At 66.5% G+C, this 13,846-nt stretch overlaps 4 protein-coding genes across 4 annotated transcripts; 1 reads left to right on the top strand and 3 right to left on the bottom strand.

Moving 5' to 3' along the window:
• Positions 1 to 35: 35 nt before the first annotated feature.
• MRPL10 (mitochondrial ribosomal protein L10) lies at positions 36 to 2,292 on the bottom strand. Its single transcript, XM_075116640.1, has 5 exons — positions 2,226 to 2,292; positions 1,895 to 2,064; positions 1,218 to 1,382; positions 948 to 1,092; positions 36 to 687 (listed from the first exon to the last, which is right to left on the bottom strand). Exons 1-5 carry the CDS (start codon positions 2,260 to 2,262, stop codon positions 437 to 439), a joined length of 768 nt encoding a protein of 255 aa, XP_074972741.1. The 5' UTR covers positions 2,263 to 2,292; the 3' UTR covers positions 36 to 436.
• A 38-nt stretch (positions 2,293 to 2,330) lies between these two features.
• On the top strand, positions 2,331 to 5,886 carry LRRC46 (leucine rich repeat containing 46). The gene is given in 10 exon segments (XM_075117365.1): positions 2,331 to 2,721; positions 2,724 to 2,902; positions 3,000 to 3,085; positions 3,178 to 3,286; positions 3,715 to 3,761; positions 3,949 to 4,058; positions 4,785 to 4,854; positions 5,144 to 5,429; positions 5,432 to 5,677; positions 5,679 to 5,886. Coding segments are annotated over 10 exon segments (1,704 nt in total). The 3' UTR covers positions 5,859 to 5,886.
• SCRN2 (secernin 2) lies at positions 5,855 to 8,570 on the bottom strand. The gene is given in 10 exon segments (XM_075116638.1): positions 5,855 to 6,377; positions 6,379 to 6,423; positions 6,550 to 6,727; positions 6,871 to 7,036; positions 7,168 to 7,383; positions 7,463 to 7,662; positions 7,752 to 7,861; positions 7,863 to 7,934; positions 8,035 to 8,206; positions 8,538 to 8,570. Coding segments are annotated over 9 exon segments (1,272 nt in total). The 5' UTR covers position 8,206; positions 8,538 to 8,570; the 3' UTR covers positions 5,855 to 6,263.
• Positions 8,571 to 12,586: 4,016 nt separating this feature from the next.
• Positions 12,587 to 13,791, bottom strand: SP6 (Sp6 transcription factor). Its single transcript, XM_075116899.1, has one exon. It carries the CDS (start codon positions 13,693 to 13,695, stop codon positions 12,595 to 12,597), a length of 1,101 nt encoding a protein of 366 aa, XP_074973000.1. The 5' UTR covers positions 13,696 to 13,791; the 3' UTR covers positions 12,587 to 12,594.
• Positions 13,792 to 13,846: the final 55 nt, after the last annotated feature.

Raw genomic sequence — 13,846 nt, 5'->3', positions numbered from 1 at the left:
CCACCCCCCAAATCCAAGACAAGGCCTCCAGCATCTCCACCACCACACAGCTCGCTTTAATGGACAGGACGGCGATCCCACAGATACGGCAAGATCAGCGTTACAGCACGCTCCCCCTCACTGCCACCACTCCGGAGGGCACGGCCTGTTCGCCGTCCTCCCCTCCAGCATGGCCACGGGTCCCCGCCGCACTCTGCCTCCTCCAGCCGATCCCAGTGACCCTCCAATCTGCCTGAAACAGCTGGGACATGTTCCCAGGTGCCATCGGTGCGGGGAGAAAAGGCAAAGGCTCCCTGAACAGGCTGGTGATGCTGCAGGACCCTCCATCCCACCGCTGGCTGCCCACCCTGGGCCAAACCTTCAACCCCTGACCCCCCCCGACTGCAGCTGGGAAAGGAGCTGGCTCCCGGCCAACAGACGGGGTGCGGGGCCAGCATCAGTGAGCGTCTGAGCTCTGGGCAGGGGCAGGCTCATCCGGGCTCCCCGTCTCTCCATCCTGCAGCTGGCGGATGTGCTGATCCAAGAGGGCCGTAAGGTGCACGGAGCCACGCTGGAGCAGGGAGGATGTCTGGGAGGGCAGGAGGGCCAGGGCACCAACCGTCTGCCCCTGGGCGGCCTCCAGCGAGGGCAGCTTGGCAAAGTTCTCCACTCCCTGCCTGCTCAGGATGGTGTCATCGATGCAGGCGCCTGGAAGAGAGGAGCAGAGCTGAGAATGGGAGATGGTGTGTCAGAGCCTGAGCTGTTTTGTTTTCCACAGGTGCACAAGAAAAGACTTGCTCCTGCAGGCAGGAATTCCCACCCCTCACCACCCATCCCCTCATTTTAATGGGCACAACAGCGATCCTGCAAATGCAGCTCTGTTAGCGTGGACCCTGACAGTGGGAGAGCCTCTCCCCAGCACCGATGAAAGCCCCGAGCCAGCAGATGGACGCAGGGAAGGCTCTCACCCAGGAGGTTGATCTGTGGCACTCCCTTCAGCACCCGCAGCATCTCCTTCACCTTCGCCTCCTGGCTCACCAGCAGGATATTGCGTGCCACGAAGAGAGGGAGGAGATTCTTGTACTTAGACTGGGACAGCACAGGTCTGACAATCTGGGGGAGAGAGGTCTCAAAATGCAGCTTTTCACCCCAGCAGGCACCACACGGTTGTCTCAGCTCTCATCCACCTTCCCCCCCACCAACCACACTGGGATCTGCCCCAGCAGCTTGGCCCCTACCTCGTTCAGGACGAACTTGACCTCAATGTTGTGTTTTCGGAGGTAATGCCTCATCAGCACCATGTCCTCATCGGGCATGGAATTGTACTGACAGATGGCAATCATCCGGTTGTCCCGGAATACGTCCTCCACCTGCCGCCGTAACAGCTGGGCGTAACCATTGTCCTGATGGGAGAGAGCAGTGATGGGCTGCAGGGAAGGGGCAAAGGCTACTGCCTCCCTCCACTCCCACCCTGCAGACAGACCTACTGCTGTGAGATGCTGCCGTGGATTGGGACTCACCTGGTTTCCAGTACTTGATTACTGGAAACATTCAAACCCCACCTGGACGCGGTCCTGTGCCCCCTGCTCTGGGAGTGCTTGCTCGAGCAGGGGTGGGACGGGGTGATCTCCAGAGGTCCCTTCCAACCCCTGCCGTGCTGTGATTCTGTGATTACCAGCTAGGGCACCTCCCAACCACCCACAACGCGATGAAACGGGGCTGTAAACATCTCAAAAGCTGCCGTACAGGCGGCGACGCTAAACCCTGGGGCAGGGCTGTCCTGGGAGTTTGTACTGCAGCCGGTGGGGGCTGCAGCCCCCGCAGCAAAGCACACACACACGGGGTGTGCAAAGCCCCTCGGTCTCCTCGGACGCTGAGACACCCACAACACCCACACGCCAGAAAAAATAATCACCTCTTGGAGCGTTTCCTTCCTGCGGGGCAGGCATCGCGGCGGGACGGCCGGCCGCGGGGCCAGGTACTCGGTCACGGCCATCAGCTTCTGGCGTTGGAAGTGCATGGCCTTCCAGTGCCGGGTGACCGCCTTGGAGCCGCGACGGGCGAACTGCAGGGCGGGCAGCCAGCCTGTGGAGAGGGAGCACACGGACAGCGCTCAGGGCCGGCGCCAAGTCCCCGGGGGAGCAGGGCCCGGGGAAGGCCGAGACAGGCCGCACGCACGGCCTCCATCGTCGCCCGGCCCTGCCTGAGCCCCGCGGAGGCGCCCAGCCCTAGTAGGATCCCCTCACCCCGCCGCCACGGCGCGCCGCCGCTCAGCGCCGCCATCTTTGCCGCGGGGTGCGCAAAGGCTCCTGGGAAGGCGGAGGACGCTGCTGCGCGCATGCGCGGAGAGGATGCGCAGGCCACGCCCCCTCTCGGCCCCTTCCGGGGCTGTCCGTCTCTTAGCAACGGGCACGCTGCGGCCTGCTCAGCCCCCCCAGGACCCTGGGACACCCCGGCCCCGGCTCTACCCCAGCCCGGGGGTCTCTGGGTCCTCCGGCCCTGGGGACCTGGGCCTGGTGTCCCCCCCCCTGCTCTGTCCCAGCCCAGGGGTTTCTGCCCCCCAACCCAGGGGACCTGGCCCCGGTAACACCCCCCACCCTGGCCCCAGCCCGGGGGTCTTTGTGCCCACCCAGGGCGGGCACCCCAACCCCGTGGTCCCCCCAGGCCCTGGTGTCTCTTTGTCCCACCTGGGAGTCCCAACGCTGATCCTTCCTAGTCCGGCAGTCCTGTCCCCACCAACTCCCCCGCCCACAGGTTTCTGCCCCCCATTGCCTCAGCACCCTTCCCCTTGCAGAGGGTGGTGGGGCCAACCCAGCCCCCCCAACACACCCACCCAGGGGCCCGAGGAAGGGACAAGGATCCTGGCCACCCTCCTGTCATGGCTGGGCAGGAGGAGACCCTGCCTGGGGGTGAGTGAGCCATTGTAGGGCCTGCTCATGTGTCAGCCTGGGGGGTTGGGGGGGGCTAGACCCCGCTGGGCTGGGCCCCATCACGATGGGTTTCCCACAGGCCATGGGCAGATGTCCCCGGGCGTCACCCTCACCAACAGCCTCATCGCCACAAGGAACCTGCCTCGGCTGGTGGAGCCCCCACGCCCGGAGAGTGGGTGAGGATCTGCACAGAGCCCACTGTCAACACCCAGGCTGACAGGGAGGGTCTCTGGGCACAAAGGACAGCCCGAGCTCCCCCTTCCTCCAGATCCACGGAGTTGGTGTTCCCCTCGACCGTCCGCTTGGACCGTGAGAACATCTGTGCTATCGGGAGGCTCCAGAGCCTGTGGGAGATTCACAGCCTCTACCTGCAGCAGGTAAGGCACTGCAGCAGGTAAGGCACTACAGCAGGTGCGCCGCAGCTGAGATCAGTCCCAGTCCTGCGGGAAAGCCCTTCTCTGGGGAACCACAGACACCCCCAGTTCTGCTCCAGAGTTTTGCCTCCCCACATGACCAGAGGGGCTGGCAGCGCTCCCCTCTGATGACAGTGCCACCGATGGAATTTGAGCGAGGCTCTGGTGTCAGCCATTTGGTGTTTTTCAAACCCACGTGAGGAGCCTCAGGGTCCTCCTGAACTCTGCTGGGCTCCCCGTGCTGTTGCAGCCCCATACCCTCTCCATAAATCTCCTGTGATGCTGGTGGGACATCATGTTGCCTGTGTGAGGTTGGAGTGATTCCGCGGCGCTCCCAAAGTCTGATTTTTCATGCAGTGGAAAAACAGGTTGCCCTTTTTTTTTTCTTTCAGAACCAAATTGAGAAGATTGAGAATCTGGGCTGCTTTCCCAACCTGCGGTACGGGCAGCTCCTGTCTTTGAGGAGATCCCTTTCCATGCTCAGAGGAGAGCGGGGCTCCCTCCTTCCCTTGGCAGAGCCAAGGGGGTTCGAGCTGCAGCCCATGACAGCCTGGTGCCACTGGCTCTGACCGTGGGGGCCGTGGCATCCCCCCGCCTCACACCACTGCCATCCCCGTGCTCTATAGGTTCCTCTCCCTGGCTGGAAACCGCATCCGCAGAGTGGAGAACCTGAAGCCCCTGCGACACCTGCGCGTCCTGGACTTGTCTCACAACCAGATACAGTCACTGGACCCAGGTGGGAGGCAGGAACGGGCCCAGGCATGGCCTGGGTCTGCCTGAGAGGTACCTCGGGTACCAGGGAAATGCTGGCAGACCCTTGGCCCAGGCTCTGCCAGGGCCTCCGGCCCTCAGGTCCCAGCCAGAGCCCCAGCAGAGCCACCCTGGGGCTGGCCTGCGTGTTCCAGCGGGACACCAGAGGAGCCCCGTGGCCAGGTTTGAGCTGTCCCTTCTGCTGGCAGACTCCAGGTGTTTGCTTCCACCTTGTGTCCCGCTTCAGCAGAACATTTCAGCGCCTCCGATCAGATTTGGGGGTTTCAACCTCACCGCAAAGCTGCTCCAGCCCTAACAACCCTTCGTGCATCTTTCAGCCAGCTCCTCTTGTGTGTGATTTTGGGCAGAAGAGGGAGGGACAGAGGGATGATGTCTCCCTCCCTTCCTCTGTAGTGTTGCTATTTTGGCACTAAGCCCTCTGCTCGCAGATTGGGGTGAGAAAGGGAACAGTGAGGGCCTGGGAAAGGGAAAACCCTCAGTTCTCACATGGGAGTGTGTGCAGTGCACATTCCTGCCCTCCCTGCCTCAGTTTCCCCAGCTGTGAGCTGAGAGACTGCTTCCCACAGTGGGGCTGTTGCCTTGGGAGTGGGCGAAGAGCTGCAGGAGCCAGGGGCACAGGGGTTTGGCGGGGTGGGGGTGGGGGCTCAGGTCCCATCTCAGCACCTTTCTGCCTTCCCTTTGATCTCTGCAGATGAGCTGCCCCGCAGCCTCCGTCTCCTCAACTTAACAGGAAATGAATGCACCCACCAGCACGGATACAGGTGGGTTGGAGGAGCCTGCAGAGGAGAGCAGAGGAAGAGATCAGGTCCCGCAAACCACATGAGCCCCTCATGAGGGTACAGCCCCCCCCAGATAGCAAATACAGCCTGAGGCACCCACCCAAACCCCAGAAATCTGAATCTATGCCCTCTGCCCAGGCCAGGCTGCGGGGGCGGGCTGTGCAGAGCAGTGCCAGGGGGTTCAGTGCCGGGGGGTTTGGTGCCAGCCCAACATGCTCCCAGCCCCGAGGTAATGCCTGGGGAACATCTGCTCTTCCTTCGGTGCTTGCAGAGAGCTAGTGGTGGGAGCCCTGCCCCACCTCCTGCAGCTGGATGCCCAGCCCATCCATGGTGGCGTAAGTGAGGAAGAGGAGGAGGGAGGCTCTTCCAGCAGTGAGGACGAAGACGACGAGTTGTTCTCTGAGCGAAGCGGCCCTTTCACTGCAGACAAAGGTGCCCAGACTGAAGCAGGACACGTTGCACGCTTGGGGGTGAAGCAGGCTGGTCCTTCTGTCCCCAAGGGTGACAGGAGTGGCAGCGAGCTCCGGTCGCAATGCCAGGTCTCCTGTATTTTATCTCCCTCTCCCTCCCCCCGTCTCTGGCAGATTTCTTTGAGGATCTGCAGCGGGAGCTGGCCAGGCGCTCGCGGCGGAGGCGGAGGGAGGCCCTGGAGGAACACAGGACCCGTCTGGAAGAGCTGGAGGAGCTGCGGGAGTGTCGGGGTCTGCTGCTGCCTCCTGCACCGCTAAGCCCAGGCAGAGAGGAAGCAGCCTGCATCACGGCCCCAGGACCCAGGCGGTCTCAGCCCCATCCCCAAGCGAAGCTGGGGGACACAGCTGCCACCCCTGCCAGCACCCGGCAGGCAGCACGCCTGCCCACAGCCCCAGCGAGCTCCTGGCAGGAGCAAGCCCCAGAGCAAGGCTCTGGAGGAGAAGACTCGCATCAAAGGAGCAAGAAATAGGCAGCTACCCCAAATACCCCACACCAGCACAGCACCGCGCAGTTAGGATTAAAGGCTCTTTATTCCTACACCAATCTGCCTGTCTGCCACGGAACCCCAGCCCCGCAGCCAGCCCCAGAGGGGCCGGGCACAGGCAGCTCTGCCTGATGGTGGGAAGAGACATGCCGGTTGTGGGCAGGGCTCCAAATCCTGCTCCACATCCCTCTCCTTCCCTCTGCACCCACGTTTCAGGCCGCGGCCACTTCTCAAAAGTAACAAGGAACAAGTCTGGGGGCTGGAGACTCCGTACTCCCAGGCAGGGCTGGAGACACCGGCCGAGCCATTCCCCACCAGGCCATCAGCGGCAGATCGCAGCGGGAGGAGGCGAGGACCTGGGCACCGGGAAGGTTTGCTCATCCCTTATCCAGGAGCAATGCCATGGGGGGGGCGAGCCCACCCACTTGCAAGGGGTTTATGTGTAAAACTTCATCTCTGCCTCCACGCAGTCGAAGAAGAGGTCAGCCAGCTCCTCCGGGTGGGGGGCCACTGTCCCCCCCAGCAGCGCATTCATCCCCTCCAGGACCCTGCTTCTCCAGGTCCCGCAGCATCTGCAGGAGCTTCTGCCCCTGCTCCTGGCAGGATGGGGGACAGAGGAGAGCTGAGACCAGGCGCCCTCAGGGAATGCGACTGCCTCCCACCTCACCGGGGACAGCACGAGGGTCCCGGGATGGTGGCAGCTGGGGAAGGGTCTGCAGTACCTGGTCCCTCTCCATCAGCTCCAGCGCCGCCTGATGTCGGCGGTACAGTTCATGCCGCCGATCGACCGTGCTCTGGAACCGCGGGATCTTCTTGGCAGGGTCATCGCAGAAGGTGGGAGATCTCACCTGTGGCACGGGCTTGAGGCCGGCCACAAAGACGAAGGGTTTGAAGACGGACCTGCCGGAGAGGAGCATTTGGGTGTTGGGACCAGCCAGTGTGAGGATGGATGCTGCTCCCTGGGGGGACACTCAGTGCAAGGCATGGCTCTGCCTCGTCCCTGTCACCCCCAGAGCGGGGCTGTTCCCCACCGGTGTCCTCACCTGGAGGGGTCCGGAGTGGCCGTGAAGAAGTGGACGCAGGGCAAGGCAGGGTCCCGGGGCAGCACGGACACCATGCTGCCCGCCGTGCGGAAGCCCTCCGAATCAACGCAAATCCCGCTGGCCTTGTCCCGCAGGATGGCCATGAATGTCTCTGCCGTGATGTGACCTGACAGGCGAGGCAGAGCCATGTCACCACTGGCAGCTCAGCCGTGGCCCTGGCTGCTGGGGCCACAGGGAGCATGGAGATGCCAGGGCAAGCCGCGGGTGGCCGTCCCCATCCCCCGTCCCCGTCCCCACCTGCGTGCTGCCGCAGCAGCTCCTTGCCAGCACGGTAGCGGGCCTTGGCAGCCTCCATACGGGCGGGCTGGTGCGTCAGGGAGAAGACCTCGGCGAAGCTGAACTCGCCATCCCCGCTCCACCAACCCTGGCTGCGGGCTCGCTGACGCAGTCCCGCGTGCTCGGCTGTGATGTCCCTCCCAATGCTGAGCTGGTTGGAGATGTTGCGGCTACCCTCTGCGAAGGCCACGGTGGGGGTCAGGCTGTGGGGGGCACACAGCTCCCCGTCCTACCAGTACAACCAGCGCCCACTCACCTCGGATCTGCTGGGCTGCCCAGTATCGGCCTGCTGTCTCCAGCACCCAGGCCTCGGTGCGGTCAGCCAGCAGGAAGGTGTTGTGGTAGACGAAGGGCACCGGCTCCTCCTTGCAGCTCCCACCCTGGCCGTAGCGCTCCAGCAATGCCGTGATCACCTCCAGGGCCTCCTGAGCAGAGCTGCTCCGCTCCAAACCCAGCCTGCCGCACCAGCAGCACCCTGTCGGCCGGCGGTGGGGGATGATGCAGGGTGGCTGGGGCAGGGGGGGGACTCACGAGACCATCCTCACCTCACCAGGTCCATCCCCAGCAGCGCCTCGTCCTCCCCCAGGGGCTCGCGGGTCCAGACACCCTCGTTGCCCACACAGACACCGTGCTCGTTGGCGCCCATCTCAGCACCCCCACAACCAGGCAGGACGGCTCAGCACTACCGCGTGGGTCCTCTCCACCTGCTCGATCTCCAGGTAGGTGCACTGCAGTGGTCGGGGGGAGGGGACACACGGAGCAGGGCTGAGACCTGGCACGCTCAGTGCACCGTCCCCTGCAGCCACCCTGGTCCCAGCACGGTCTCACCTGGACTTTGTCCCCGGGGTGGTGGACGGTGGCGGGGACGTAGATGACCTCCTGGACCTCATGGCGCGGGCGGTCGGCGTTCTTGCCGAAGATGACGGCGGGCGTCGCGGTGTGCGGCGGCAGTGCCACAAAGCAATCGCAGGATGAGGGCGCGGGATCCCGTCCCGCCATCCTAAACCGGGCAGGGGGGATGGGGCGGGGGGCACCGAGCAGGACGTCACCCCCTTGCCCCTGTCCTGGGGTGTGACCCCTGAGGTTGGCGGCCGTGGGGAGATGGGGAGGGGACTGGGGGAGGACATGGTCCCCCGACCTGCGGGGACATCGGGGACCCCATCCCGGGGTGGCCGGGGGGAGCGCCTCCTTCCCCGGGACCCCCGCAGCTCTTAACCGACCACAGACACCCCCCCCACCGGCCGCGGTAACCGGGACCTTTGCCCCGCACAGTCCCTGTTCCCGGGACCCCCCGCACGACCCCGCTTCCCGGGATCCACCAGCCCACGGACCTGCCGCCGCTCCCCCGCCGCCGCCGCCGCCGCCGGGCCCCGCCCCCCCCGGCCCGCCCCATCCGGGCGACGGCGGCGCCCCGTGGCCGGAGGCCGCACGGCGGCAGCGGGCGGGACCGGCACCGGCACCCCGCGTGGCGGGGGGTACCGGGCTGCTTTGGGACCCGGGGACGGGCGTCCCAGGCCGTCCCCCGTGGGGCAGGGACGGGGGATCCGTCTATGAGCTGGTAGGGGGCGGTCCTGTGGGGCAGAGACCCCCCGTGGGCAGCACCCGGCGTGGGCAGGACCACCTGTGGGTAGTACTCCATGTGGGTAGCACCCGCCCCGTGGGCAGCGCCCCGCGTAGATAGCACTCCCCGTGGGCAGCACCCCCCGTGGTTAGCACCCCCCCGGGTAGCACCCCCCCCGTGGGTAGTACTCCACGTGGGTAGCACCCCTCCGTAGGCAGCACTCGCCGTGGGCAGCATCCCCCCGTGGTCAGCGCCCCCCCGTGGTAGCCCACCCCGTGGGTAGCACCCCCCGTGGTCAGCGCCCCCCCGTGGGTAGCACCCCGCGTGGGCAGCACCCCGCGTGGGCAGCACCCGCGCGGCACGCCCGCCCCACGGTATGCAGGCAGACCTGCCGGGCAGCACCCAGCACCCTGCCCGGGGGGGGGACCCCAGGCGCTTGCCCAGCACGTCCCAGCGTGCGAGGCCAGGCAGAGGGGTGCAGGATGAGGCCCTCCTGGGGGGCTCAGCTGGTCCTCACCCGGGTCACCCCCCACCCAGCACCCTCCTGCATCCCCTTCCTGAGCAGCCCTGGGGGCCCGAGGCCAAGGTGGGGGTCGGGGTGCCGGACGCCTGGATCCCTTGGCAGAGCGGGTGGGGGTCGGGGTGCCGGATGCCTTGGTCCCTTGGCAAGGTGGGTGGGGGTCGGGGTGCCGGTGCCTGGGTCCCTTGGCAGAGCGGGTGGGGGGTCGGGGTGCCGGATGCCTGGTCCCTTGGCAGAGACGGAGCCGGAGAGCCAGAGCATGGAAAACACGCGGCGTTTATTCCAGTACAAAACCCAAACCCACAGCCCCGCCGCCTCTTCACAGCACAAACGCTCCCCTCGCTGGGCTGGGGGAGGGGGTGGGAACCCCTTTGTCCCCGGCCGCAGCACCCCTCAGGGCCACCCCGCTCCCCTTTGCACCCTGCAGCTGCCCCCCGCCCAGGGCTGGGGCTCGGTGGGGGACACCCGGGGCCCCCGGCTGGGCCGGTTCCTCCCTGCCCCGGGGAGGCGGCTCGGGGGTGGGAGACGCGGCGGTTCGGGGCGCAGGGCCGGGATCCCCACGCCGCAGCAGGCTGGACTGGTTTCGGCGGGTGGGAGCCGGCCTCCGTCCTGGTTTTACAGCCTTCATTGCCCCATCGCGGCGGGCAGGGCCCCGGGGGAGGGGGGGGAGGTGCGGGGGCAGAGCACACCTGGGGCCCCTCCTCGCAGCCCCCCCCCGGCTCTGAGCCGGGCAGGGGGCCCAGCCCGGGGCAGGGGAGGGTGTCAGCGAGGTGAGGCTGAGCCCCAGCATCGCCACGAGACCCCCTGCTCAGCGGTTCCCACCCTTGGGGTCTCCCCAGCACAGCCCCCCTAAACCTGCCCTGGCAGCTGTGGCACGGGGCACCCCACCACACCGCAGCCCCCGACCACTGCCAGAGCCAGGCTCAGCTACAAAAACCAGACAAGCCACCGGCGTGACACCATGGCACCCTGTGGAGGGTCCTGAGCCCCCCCTGCCAGGGTCCCCTCAAGAGCTAAAATCCCATCTGGGGGCACTGAGGGGGAATTTTGTGCTGGAAAAGGCAAATGCTGGAGTCGGAGACATCCTTTGAGAGCTGCGGCAGCCCAGGTCACCCGAGTCCTGCGGAGGGACAGTGGCGACCATGCCGGGGTTGGGGACACGTCCCTGCAGACCCCCCCCGGTGAGACTTCACCTCATGCTGGGTTTCTCTAGCCCCACGGCTTGTCCCTGGCCCCACGGCGCAGCAGGGCTGCTATCGGCCCCTCACGCACCCGTGGGGACGGGGACAGGGATGGGGATGAGACCCTTTGAGGGGTCCTACCCCCCCATCCATAAGGCCCATGGCCACAGCTTCAGCCCGAGACGTCCACTCTGCCCAAGTGGCAAAGCCTGGCTTCACCTTAATAATATAATAATAATTAATAATAATAATAATTAATAATAATAAAACAATTGAAACCGAAGGCCTTGGGGCGCCCTCTGGGCACGGACCCCACTCAACTTCACCTCTACCCCTTCCCACGCAGACCCCAGGGTGCTTGGAGCCCAGGCAGCCCCCACAGCCCCAGACATGGCCCCCCAGAGCCCCCAGGATGGGGCCATGCTGGGATATCAGACCTCCCCCCCTCTCTCCCCCTTCCCTGGATTCCCAACTGGTGTGAACTGGTGCTGGCTGGGGGGCAGAGCCGGGGGAGTCCTGGGTCCCCTGAGCAGCCCGTAAGCCTCATCCCACCCAGCCCCCAGCACTGCCCCCCAACACGTCTCACCCCCCGGTCCCAGGTTTAGTGTCTCCTTCTGTGTCCAAAGGGTTCTGCCAAAATCGGGGGATAAAACCCAAAACATCCACAAACTGAGAGTTTTGTGGACCGTCAACCAGCGGGTGAAGGCAAATACAGGGTCCCCTGGGGGAAGGGGGATGGTCCCAGGGGAGGAAAGATAAGGGGTCCCTGGTGGGGGACAACCCACGGTGTCCCCAGGAGATAGAGGGGCCTGGGAAGGGACAGCTATGGGGTCCCCGGGGGACAGGCAGCATGCACGGGAGGGACACGACAGGCAGAGGTCCCCTGGAGATACGGGAGCCCGGGGAGGGATGGCTATGGGGCTCTGGGGGGACAGGGAGCATGCACAGGGTGGGGAAGGACAGAGCTGGGGTCCTCTGAAGATGTGGGGTCCCCGAGGGACCTGCAGCACACCCAGGGGGGATGGCTGCGGTCCCCAGAGGGGTCCCCAGGGAGGGACGGCAATGGGGTCCCCGGGAGACAGGCAGCATGCCTGGGGAAGGGATCCCCTGCAGTCACAGGGTCCCCGGGGAGGGACAGCCATGAGGCGCCGGGGGGTGGGAAGGCGGGGGTCGAGGGGTGGCGGGGCAGCGTGGCCATGCCAGGCCGGAGGAATGTGGCCGCCCCGGCTCTCCCGGGGCCGCGGCCGCCCCATGTGCTTCCCGCCTGGGGCCGCGGCGGTGGTGGTGGGTGTGGGAAAGCTGCAGGTGTGCGCTTGGGCAACCGCCCGCCGCCACGCCACGCGCCCGCCGTGGCCCCCCACGGCTCACATTCAAGCAGGATTTCTTTTTTTTTTCCCCTATTTTAACCTTGATTTGGGCCAAAAAAAGGCATTCGCACCCCCAAGCCCCAGCCAAAGCGGGGCTCTAGGGGATGTGGGACCCCCACCAACCCAGCATCCCCGGCTAGGGCAGGGGGCTGTGGTCGCCCACTGAGCCCCTCTGTGCACCCCTGGGGGTGCCAAAGCCTCATGGGTGGCAAAAAAGCAGGGCTGGCACAGGGTGGCTGAGCCTGGAACACCAAGGATTTGGGGGGGGACCACAGGGACGGGGCCAAGGGACTGTGGCCGCCCTCCCCGAGCAAAGGCTCCCGGGTTTCTCCTCTCTCCCTTTCTCCTTCTCCTTCCTCCCCTTTGGGGCTGGACGTGCCCAGGCAGCGCCTGCTCCTTCGGCTCCCATTGATGTTCCTCCCAAACAGCCCCGCCGCCTGCCAGCAGCCTCCCGAAAAAAAGATTTGGGAAGCCGGGGGAGGACGGGGGGAACCGGGGCGGGAGAGCGGGAGCGGGACAAGTGAAACCGCCGCAGGGCAGCTGCGGCTCCGGCGCTCCCCAGCCGGCACCACTGCAGTGGGGGACGGGCCTGTGCCACCGGTGCGTCCCCCCGCCTGCCACCGCTTCGAGCACAAGGTGCCAGCCCTGTGCCTCCCCCCCCACCCCAACACCCTTCAGAGACCGGCCCCGAAGGGTCCCCCCGGCCCCCGCCCGGGGTCCTCCCCACCTCCATCCGTGTCCCCCCCGGGGCTCAGCAGCTCAGTTTGTGGGGGCGGCGTTACCCCCTTCGGACTCCCTCTTGCCTCCCTTGCTGGCCGACGGGTCCCCGGCGCCCTTGACCTCGGGTTCGCCCCCGTCTTTGCCCCCATCGTGCGTCTTCATGTGCTTGCCCAGATGGTCGCTGCGCATGAAGACGCGGCCGCAGACGGGGCAGGCGAATTTCTTGGCGCCGGTGTGGGTCTGGAGGTGCCGCTGCAGCTCGTCGGAGCGGGTGAAGCGTTTGCCGCAGAAAAGCCAGTTGCAGACAAAGGGTCGGTCGCCGCTGTGCCAACGCAGGTGGGCTTTCAGGTGGGAGGTCTTGGCGTACGCCTTCCCGCAGCCGGGGATGTGGCAGTTGTGTAGGTGCTTGCGTTTCACCCCCTCGGGGCAGGGACCCCCCCTTTCTGCCTCCTGGCAGTTGGGGCAGCGGCACGCCGCCTGCCCCCCGCCCCGCGGCACGGCACGACGGGCACCTTTCGGTCGCCCGCCGCCCTCCGCCTCCGGCCCCCGGGGCTCAGGGGGTCCCTCCAGCGCCTTCGCCCCCTCCGGTCCCAGGAGGTGCTGGGTGGGGGGGGGCAGCAGGTGGGCAGGGGGAGCGCAGAGCTGGTGCTCCCCCCCGCCATACCCCCCCAGAGCCGGCGGCAGCCCAGAGTGCCCAGGCATCTGCAGCCCCCCGCCCTGCCCGGGGGGCAACTCCATCCAGCTGGCTCCGGCATGGAGGTCCCACCAGTTGACGCCTCCCTCCTCGCTGGGGGGGCCGGGATGGGGGGGCCGAAACCAGGGCTCGTATGGATGCGCCATGTCCGGGGCGGCCGGCAGCAGCTTGGTGTAGGTGCCGGGGGCGGCGGGGCCGTCAGCAGGCAGCTCTAACCGTGGGGGGCCATGGGGCTCGTAGGTACCGGGGGTGGCGAAGGCGGCAGCGTCGGGACCCGCCAGCGGTAGCTCCGGAGGGGGCAACGGGGAGGCAAAGTCGGCGGCGCCCGCCGCAGCGCTGCCGTGGGGCTGGAAGGGCTGCAGCGGCTGCAGGTCCAGGTGGCTCGGAGAGGAGCGGGGAGCGTCAGAGGGCTGGGTCCCCAGGGAGCCGCAGACCGCTGTAAGCATTGCCGAGCGGCGCGGGGCGGTGGCGCAGACAAGACCTGCAGGGCCAAGGAGGAATGGGTGGGGAGAGAAGAGCTGTGAGAAGAGTGGGGGGACACCTCCTAACCCCCCTGCCCCTGTGCACACTGGCGCAGGGAGGGGTTTGGCACTGGCG

This window comes from Phalacrocorax aristotelis, chromosome 23 (genome assembly GCF_949628215.1).
Source record: "Phalacrocorax aristotelis chromosome 23, bGulAri2.1, whole genome shotgun sequence".
Lineage (NCBI taxonomy): Eukaryota > Metazoa > Chordata > Aves > Suliformes > Phalacrocoracidae > Phalacrocorax > Phalacrocorax aristotelis.
The sequence above is the reverse complement of the archived record's forward strand: the minus strand, read 5'-3'. Positions and strand labels throughout refer to the sequence as shown.

Excerpts from the sequence above, each read along its gene's own strand:
- SP6 (XM_075116899.1), bottom strand. The coding sequence starts at position 13,695 with ATGCTTACAGCGGTCTGCGGCTCCCTGGGGACCCAGCCCTCTGACGCT.
- MRPL10 (XM_075116640.1), bottom strand. The coding sequence starts at position 2,262 with ATGGCGGCGCTGAGCGGCGGCGCGCCGTGGCGGCGGG. Across the intron at positions 1,383-1,894 it reads GGAAGGAAACGCTCCAAGAG|GACAATGGTTACGCCCAGCT; the intron begins GTGATTATTTTT and ends CTCTCCCATCAG. Across the intron at positions 688-947 it reads GCCACAGATCAACCTCCTGG|GCGCCTGCATCGATGACACC; the intron begins GTGAGAGCCTTC and ends CCTCTCTTCCAG.